This window comes from Cibotium barometz, chromosome 58, assembly GCF_041138505.1.
Source record: "Cibotium barometz isolate CiBa-2024 chromosome 58, ASM4113850v1, whole genome shotgun sequence".
NCBI classification, from domain to species: domain Eukaryota; kingdom Viridiplantae; phylum Streptophyta; class Polypodiopsida; order Cyatheales; family Cibotiaceae; genus Cibotium; species Cibotium barometz.
Window position 1 is genome coordinate 6,117,579 of NC_141103.1, and position 9,681 is coordinate 6,127,259.

Genomic DNA, 9,681 nt, shown 5'->3' on the forward strand with positions numbered 1-9,681 from the left:
GAATTGCTCTAATCATCCGCAGTAGTCTGATGGGCAAACAGAGTGTATGAATCAGATTGTAGAGTATATGCTTCGTGCATATGTCTCTACAAAATCATCATATTGGGAAAAATATCTTCCAATGATGGAATTTGCCTATAACAATTTTAAACATAAAGCTATTGGTTTTAGTCCGTTCATGCTTATGTATGGGTATCAACCCAGGGTACCTATTGATGTCGATTTTAAGGACATCGAGCTTGATGCATCGAGGGATTTCTTGCGAGATATGCAGGAAATGCTGACCGAAGCTCGGGATTCTATCTTAGGAGTGCTCAAGATAGGGCATGGTTTTATGCTGATAGGGGACGCTCACCTCGGTCTTTTGAACCAGGAGCGTTGGTTTATTTTAATGTTCCTAAAGATTTTCAGACTTTGTCAATGGAAAAATGCTCGAATTTATCTCCTAGATATTATGGTCCATTTTCGAGTTATACATCGGATTGGCACGGCTGCGTTTGAACTTAAAACTACCTCCACATGTTAGAGTTTATCCAGTCTTTCATATTAATAGGTTGAAAGGGAAACTGGGAGGTGAGGATAACATAGTTACTCCTCAAGAACTCGTTGAAGTCGATTATTTATCCTATGTTCCACATGAACCTGATAAGGTACTTGAATTCAGGGAAAGGAAACTTTGTAGTTGACTATTCCCTGAGGTTAAAATTAGGTGGAAAGATAGGGAAATAGGGGATTCGACTTGGGAGTCGGTTGAGATTGTTCAGTGCAGTTCTCCTTTTTTTCATTGCAAGAGTGCAATGTTTTGAGAGAGGGAAAGTATGTTATATGTACATTATGTGTGCTATGTTATATGCACATTATGTGTGCATATACTAGGAGGCTAACCCACATTAGGCTTGGGAGCATGGGAGCATGGGAACAAGCTCTAGTGGAGCATGGGTTAGGACTAACCTTAAGGGTTAAGGTTAGGGTCAGGCATCCAAGGGTCACACATGGGTAATGGAAAGTCAAGAGTCACTTGAGGGCCCTCCTATATAATAGGGACATGGGGCACACTCAAGGGGGCTTGGAGGCTTGGAGGCTTATGCTATGGTCTCTTGTGTAGAGATCCATATCTACTCATCTACCATTTCACACTTTAGCTACATGCTATTGGATTGTGTTATACCTCTTAATGGTATGGGACATCAAGGTAGAGGTATGATGTATTTCATTTATGATTCATGTGTGCATCCCTTGGGCTTGGGGGTGGTTGGGTGGTTGAGTTTATGCCTGATTTATGCATGTTTATGTATAACAATTATCTAGAGAGATCTTAGGGTTTTAACACCATTGTTCCACAAAAATCACCTCTTAGATTCACTCAGATTGATAAAATCACAAAGAGAGTACAAGGATGCCCTATAATCAAGGAAACTTTAAGTGTTTTACTTAAGAGAACGTTACTGCATTACAATAATACAAGGATTTAGTACAAGGGCATAGCGAGGCTTATTTATGAGGGTAATACACTTTATATTAACTTTAAAATATTGGAAATAAGCCTTGCTATGTGGATGAAACAATAATCCTTGCTTTAACCCTCATCACTTTGTGATGATTTTTTTTAAAAAATCATCGCATAGTTTTGTTCATAACTTTTGGTATAGGTGCTAGAATTCAATGTACTATATAGCTCAAAATGATTGTCTAAATCCCTCTTTACGATGAGCTCAAGATAATAATATTTAGAGTTTAGTACATCTTGAAATTTATGATATATAATAAAAAGCTCAAGTTCAAAATTACCTATCAAGAATCCTAAAACAAGGAATATCTACACAACTTTGAATTTCACCATCTTGAGTTCATTACAAAGAGGACTTTGAGCTAATTTTTTTTAGCTATAGACAGTGACTTACAACACTGATAGTTCTAAAGAAAAGCATGTGGCAAAAAAGAGAGTCATTGAGGAAGTTTGCTTCGCACTTGTAAGCCATGTGCCCTTTAGAATTATTACCTTGGGATCATTAGTGACATGACAATTAGCCAAAGTGACTCCTTATCCAGCCTATGTGTGCAAAGAAATATGCTTCAAATTGGTGAATCGAAGACTGTAAAGTGGAGGGGTCAATGTTACCGTCATACTTACTGAAGGTGACCTTTTTTAGAAAAGGATTCATGTTGCTCGAAGTGGTTCTTTGTCTAAAGCTGAGAGAAGGGCATCATGCTCTATGCGTCATTATCATTCGTCTTATCGTCATTGGATCACTTTCACCTACTATCAATGCTCTTCAAGTCATATTCTCTCAAGACTAATCTTCAAGGTGTTATGTCTAATTACATCTAAAGCTACTACATCTGAAACTATTGCTCAAGTTGTAGTCACATCATCACCAAAATAATAAATTGCTCCAAAGAGAGAGTGGAAGGTTGGGTAGATGATGGAGAAGTTGCTGTTGTGTGTTATGCATTAGGAAGTGATGGTGCACTCGAAAGTAGTGGTGGTGCATGGGATAGTGGTTATGCAGAAGGTGATACCTATGAAAGGGTAAAAGATGCTGAAGGTGGTGGGGGTGCTGGTGCTGGTGCTAGTGCTAGTTAGTGGGAGCCAAAGACCTAGCCACGACCTTAAATATCTTTTGGCCAAGCTACTCCTATTTTATCATCAAGAGTGATGGTGTTTATGTAGTCTTATAATCATGTCAGTTGAGGTCAAGGGCACATCCTTATCACATGCATCATTAAATGCACTAGACTCAATCTCTCTTATCTCTCCTGGGAATATTTAGGGCTCTCCTAGAATGCAAGTAGACTAGCCACTATGCATGTGGTATCACTAATTATGGGTTGCCCTCCTAGAGCCAAATAAACCATCCACATAAGAGAAAAATATTTTTCGACTCTACAAGGGTGATCAAGTTTCAAAGCTTGAAACCAATGCCACAAGAGACAGCTTTATGGAACCTTTTACTTGATTGGTAGAGAACACTTCATAAAACTAAATTATGTAAAAGAGAGAGAGAGAGAGAGAGAGAGAGAGAGAGAGAGAGAGAGAGAGAGAGAGAGAGAGAGAGAGAGAGAGAGAGGGTGAGAGAAGTACACAAGATTGGGTTGCAAGATCGATGCGGTAAACTCAATCTCTATATATCCTCTTGCTTGTCCATATTGTGGGTCCATAGTGGGAGCATTTAGGGTTCTCCCAAAACTCAAGTAAACCATCCAATGTGTTTGTGGGATAGCTACTTACAAGTTTCCCTCCTAGAGTGAAAACAAGCCTTCCACAAAAGAGATAAATAATTGCCCGCTCTGTAAAGTGATCAAGCTCAAAGCTCTGATACCCATGTCACATGCGGGAGCTTAATGGAACCTTTTACGTGATTGGCACATAAAATTGAATTATGCAAGAGAGAGGACTTGTCTGTAGACCTTTGCTCCTCTACTTAATTGAAGCAATTTTTTAATTGCCATTTTTTGGGTTTCCTTCAGTGATTCTCCTTCCACCCATTATAAGCTGCATGACATGGTGTGAGGATTTGAATTATGCAAGAGGAGCACTTGTCTGTAGACCTTTGCTCCTCTACTTAATTGGAGCAAATTTTTAATTGCCATTTTTGGGTTTCCTTCAGTGATTCTCCTTCTAGCCATTATGAGTTGCATGACATGGTGTGAGGATTGGTCTTGCTAGAGTGTGTGTGGTGGCCTATTTCGATAAAAAAATGGCATAACTAGGTCCATGGGGGCCACCCTTTCGAGTTTTGTGAGGCCTTTTTGTTATTTTTGGGTATGGTGAGAGAGAGAGAGAGAGAGAGAGAGAGAGAGAGAGAGAGAGAGAGCTTTAGTATTGAAAATAATAAATTTCCTTTCAACTAAAAGCTTCTTTCTTAACTATTATATTTAGTTAAATGCCACATTGTTCATAATATATTTTTCAAGAAGGTTATCACCCTATATTTTCCAAGAAGGTAATCACCTTATTACATTGAAATCTTGTCAAAAGAGAAATGTCTTTCTTTTCAATTTACACAAATGAGTATTGGATTCCACAAATCATACTTAGTTTATAAATCTCACTGTTTTTTAGTAGGCTAAAAACCACTTTAAGCAATGCCTTTACCACTATACTTTACCAAATGTGGTAAAGTCTATAAACCACTTTAAGCAATGCCTTTACCACCACTATACTTTACCAAAAGTGGGCCTACCATTAAGTTCAAGATTGTGGGTAGACAAAACTATTTAGCTTACATTTTTGAGATGATACAGATATAAATCGTAGAGCTGTTTAAATATAACACTAAGACCGTTCTTTTGTAAATGCTCACCAAAGCAGAATTGAGTAGGCTAATGGGAGCTTTGTACTTAAATTCATTTTTTAAGCAAGCACATTTACACAAGAGAAAATTTGTATACTTTTAGTATTTTTTAAATTCAAAAAATCCAAAGTAGAGTTCCACGCATTATGCAATCCTTTTACTTTCAAAAGCCACTTTTCTACGACATCCACTTATGAAGATCCAATTTAATCTTCCTTTTTGTTAAAAAAATATAGCTTCCTTTGGTGGGACTTTATGATGAAAAGATTTCCTCACATGTAAAGTTTGTGATCAAGGATGAAAAACTTTTTATGATGAAAAGATGTGCCTAAATTTATCTTTCTCAAGGGTCTCATAAGTATGGTAGGCACAAAACCTATGCAAAGTCTTTGTAATTCCGCTCGTATATTCTTAATAAATGGTTTATAAAGGTTTAAGATTACGAAGGCTTTGGTTATATGTTAGTGCACAAAAACATGCAAGATTTGAAGTATCATCTTAGTGCATCAGTTTACAAAAGCACCCTTTGTTTGTGAAGAGATGCCCTTATGACGTATGTGTGAAAGTCCTCTAACTGTACAAAAACAATTTTTTTTGGATGTCCTTATGATGCATGGTGCTACCTTGTACCTTGTGAATCCGCAGGTGTGTGTGTGTGTGTGTTTGTAAAAAGGGTATGCGGGACCCTCGTGTAATAAAAATCGTCCAACTTAAAACAAGAAAGAAAGTCCTCTAACACTAAACCCACATCATGTTTTTTTTTGGGGTTTTTTTTTTGGGTGGTGTAGGGGGTGCAATTGCTTGTCCACCCACCCAAGCATGAGTCCTTGGAATAGTTTGCCTAGAAAATTGCGCTTTTTTTTTTCAAACATTCTCAAATTGATGAGAATAAAAATTCCTCCTCAAATTTTTAAATTTTTTTAAGTTCTGATTAAAGGTAAAAAAGGAACACTCTGTGCAAAAGCCCTTACTGAGTACGCTTCTACTACTAAGTATGGCAAACGCTCCTTGGTTCAAAGAGGCTCCATTGTGGGCGAATTCGGGCGATGCCGACGATGATGGGCGTATGGCGCAACTACATCAGGAGATCGTGGAGTTTTATGAGCAAGTAAGGCCAACGCAAGAGGATCACGAGAAGAGGGCACAGGCATTGGAGAGAGTGGTGCAGGCCATCAGGTCCCTATGGCCCGATTGCGAAGTGAAGGTATTTGGGTCCTTTGCCACAGGCCTGTATCTGCCCAAAACTAGCGACATAGACATCGTCATATTGGGCTCTGGAAATGCAAACATACAAAGCAGGTTGAAGGCCTTGGGCAGCACGCTGCGGAGCTGCAGAGTCGCCAAGAATGTGGAGGTGATTGGGAGGGCCAGGGTCCCCATTGTCAAATTTGAAGAGACACAGAGCGATCTCGCCTTCGATGCAAGGTTCGATTCCCGGCAGGAGCTCCAAGCTGCAGAGATGATCCAATCTGCCCTCGCCCAAACGCCCCCCTTGGCCCCCCTCTACCTCGTCTTGAAGACTTTCCTGCATCTCAAACACCTCAATGAGGTCTACCGTACCGGTGGCCTCGCCTCCTACACCCTCTTCGTCATGCTCAACACCTTCCTGCAGGCCCATCCCAACGGCCGTGAAGACTCTCTTGCATCAGCGCACTCAGGTACCAGCTCTTTTCTACGGTTTCCCAGCAGAGAAATTTGGGTTTTCAAAGCGAATGTAGGGTTATAAATAAGGGTCTCAGCCCCCCTATCCAGGCAAATAATTTAGGGTTCGGAAGTAGCTCTCTATCTAGGGCCCTTAGCAAAACAAATGTAGGGTTCGGAAGAGCCCTCTATCTAGGTCCTCAGAAAAATAAATTTAGGGTTCGGGAGAGCCCTCTATCTAGGCCCTAGGGTTCTCAACAAAGGAATTAGGGTTTACAGGGATCCTCTAGGTTTTTAACAGGCCTTTTAGGGTTTGAAAGGAGATTCTAGGATCTCAGCCTTTTTTCTAGGGTTCTCAACTAAGAAATTTAGGCTTACAGGGATTTTCAAAGAGTGTGCTGGGTTTCTAAGGTTTCCAAGTCAATTTCAGCAGACTGTGTTGGGTTTCTAAGGTTTCCAAGTCAATTTCAGCGTAGGTTTTTAAGGTCTGAAAGAGAGACTATAGGGTTTAGAGGAGGGAACCTAGCGTCTCACCCTTCTATTTAAAGTTCTCAACAAGGAAATATAGGGGTTAAAGGGATCCTCAAAGTGAAAATAGGGTTTCTATTGTCTCTTAGAGAGAATATAGGGGCTTAGCACAAGCAGATAACACCTCCCTGAAAGAGATTAGGGTTTTGAAAGAGAGATAAGGGTTTGAGCTCAGCTCTTAGGGAAAAAGGGAATCTAGGGTTTGTAGTTGGCGGGATCTTGCCCGAGAGGTTAGCTCACTACCCACCCTACCCAAAGGTTGTGAGTTCAAACCCTGACACCTGTGGTGCATGCCATGTCTCCAGCCACCAGTAAAAAGGAGATGTGAAGAGTTGTGAAAGGGGAGAAAAAATGGCTAATCTAGAGTTTTCAAGGCAAAACTCAAGTATTCAGGAAGAATTTGTAAGGGTTTGCAATGATAAAATACAGGGTTTATAAGATGTGTAGAAAACAAATCAGGATCTTTAAGGTTTGAGAAAGAGCAGTCAGGGTCTCATGGGGTTGGAAAAGGAAATTCAGAATTTAAGGGAAGAATTATAAATTAGGGATTCTTAAATGAGATAGTTAAATTCTTTTTAGTTATGACATGATTGTTTGAATAAGAGAATTCAGCTTTCTCTGAAAAAGAAGAAATCAAGGTTCTTTTGAAGGGCTTTCTAAATTAGGATAGACCAAGAAAGAGAAAACAGGGTTTTCTGGGGCTTAGAAAAATTGACCAGAGTCTGTAGGGTTAGGGTTTCTTCTTGCAGGCTTCTTTCACTTCTATGGCACGAGTTTGAATGTACGTGAGTATGGCATCACATGCCGCAGTGGTGGTGGTCACTTCTTTCTTAAAGCACAGCGAGGGTTTTTGGATGGTTGGAAGCCATATCTGCTGGCTGTCGAAGATCCATTGATGCCATCAAACGACATTGGTAGGAATTCTTTTAATTTTCCAAAGATTCAAGCTGCCTTTCGTGAGTCTTATGAGTTCCTTACTTCTGGCCATTTCAACCAAAGATCAGGTTCCCTGCTTAGCCTCATATTACCTGGGTGGGCAGCTTGCAACAGATGTATTTAGCTTTGTCTGTTAGATTACCCACTTTGTAATGGGACTACAACTGAGTTTTTTTCTTGCATGTCACGAATTGTATATTGTCATCACACAAGGTTTTTTAATTTTGTTTGACATTGATAATGCTTTTTCAAAAAAAAGAGAAGTAAAGTGGCCTTCTCCATTCTGATGATGCTTGTCTTCGTTTTTATAGAGTTTCTCTTTTGAGCAGGTGAGAGAATACAAGATAGTAAGGGAGGTATTTTCTTTAAGTTACTCCAAATAATGAGTATGCTTCTTATATCTCTTGTCAAACAACAAGGAACCAGAAATAGCATATCTACCTTGTGAGCAGAAGTGGGTCTAGACAGCCTATTAAAAAAAGCCTGTTGAAAAGGGAGAGATACCAAAGAGTGGATAGCAAGTGCTAGCGCGTTTACCACAAGGCTGGTACGCATTTTGTTCGGTTAGCGTTTTGGTGTGAACGGTTAGTCCCAGCTTACTGGCCCATGGCTTGTGAGGGTGAATGGATGGCAATGAAGAGGCCAGCACTGCTACACAGCTGGAGAGGACAAATACCAACAAGGACAGCCAGACTGATGTTAGGCCAGTCTGTCCGGCAGCTTGGCCATCGCGGAGGGAGAGTAGGGTATTCCTGAAGCAGAGGCCCTTCTTCATGAGGTTGAGTGGGGGAGACTGTAGGGGTTCAAGATGGTCTTGATGATTAGCGAGAGCACAGAGCTAAGACCGTTGCATTGGGTGGGTTCAAAGCTATTAGTGGCATGTCTGTACAGGAGGAGAAGGTGTAATATGCGGAAGCTTCGGAGAAGAATCAGTAACTTCAATACTCAGAATTTAGCACTCTTTTCGTGACGGAAATTAACGCACAAACTGAAAGGAGATGTGCAGAAAATAGAGAGAGAGAGGGAGAGATGGAGAGGACACAGTATTGGGTCCCAGTTACCCTCTATAGGGCCCCCACCACGGATGGTGTATTTGCTTTATTAGAATGATGAGAAAACTGAAAGAAAATACAGCAATCTTGGACCTTTTCTTGGCTGGGAATACCCTGCCCCTTGACCTGAATCCTTCACCCCTTTGCTAAGCACCCTCTTGGCTTTGTCTAGCCTCTTATGCTTGAGCTCTTGGTGGAGAATGAGATAAATGAATGGGATTATGGGCCATTCTATTTATACTAGCTCAACTACATCAGTCGGCAAGTGCTAATGCAGACGGCCAGCATTAAATGCTCCCACGACCAGAAATTCAGTAATAAATGCTGAATTTAATCCCAAAAAATACTGCATTTTTCCCTACAAGCTGAGAAGGTGATGCGCGTGAATTCCAATGGCTGGGCAAGGCCTTTGCACACATCCCAAGGGCTGGGCAGCCTGTATGGGCTGCCCCATACTTGCCCTACAGCCATGTAAAGGCTGTAAACTCCTGGAATTTGCCTTATTCTTGCCCTAGGGCTGTCCTACAGCCCCTCCATGGCTGGTGGGTTCAGCCTGGGCCTTCCTGGCCCTCATGGGGGTGGTTCTACACCATTCCCATGCCCACACTAAGATCCGGGGTAGCCCTATGGGCTGGCTCCTTGTCCCAAACACTAACTACTCAGTGATCTGGCATCCGGTACCATACCAGATACACAGAATCACTGACATCATTCTAGAGGGAGAGTCACAGCGCGGACTGGCACTGTTTCATGTGCAGGACAATGCACACCTGACCTTAGACTCCTGTGCAGGACAATGCACATCTGACCTTGGAAAACTGAGATGGATCCCTGGCTGACTCGTCCCGGATTGGGCTCACATGGGGCCAGTTCACCATCCCAGGTCCTGCACCTTCTGTACAAAAATGTCTACGTGGCATCCAAGTGCGGGATGCACGTGACATCCCCTTCTGCTTAACTTGACGGAAGTTGCATAGCCTCCAAATAATCCGTCAATAACGCCGGATAGTCTTCGAAAAACTCTTTGTCAAGCCATACCGCTTCATGAGTTCCTCGGTCTTGAAACTTTGTGAGGAACTGTCGTAGTCTTCGGCTTGAGCCATGCTTGAAACGGCGCAGAAGGATCTGTTCTGGAACCATAACTTCAGCTTCATCAACAATGTCTAGTTCCGTTTCGTCTTTGACCTCTGAAGGGGGTGGACATGCATATGGCTTTAACCAACTGACAT

The 9,681-nt window shown here is 41.5% G+C and overlaps 1 protein-coding gene across 1 annotated transcript; it reads left to right on the forward strand.

The window, feature by feature from the left end:
- The first annotated feature begins 5,243 nt into the window (after positions 1-5,243).
- LOC147605830 (uncharacterized) lies at positions 5,244-7,685 on the forward strand. The gene is made up of 2 exons (XM_086792767.1): positions 5,244-5,953; positions 7,214-7,685. The coding sequence occupies exons 1-2, from the start codon at positions 5,290-5,292 to the stop codon at positions 7,522-7,524; spliced, it is 975 nt and encodes a 324-aa protein (XP_086648893.1). The 5' UTR covers positions 5,244-5,289; the 3' UTR covers positions 7,525-7,685.
- The last annotated feature ends 1,996 nt before the right edge of the window (positions 7,686-9,681 follow it).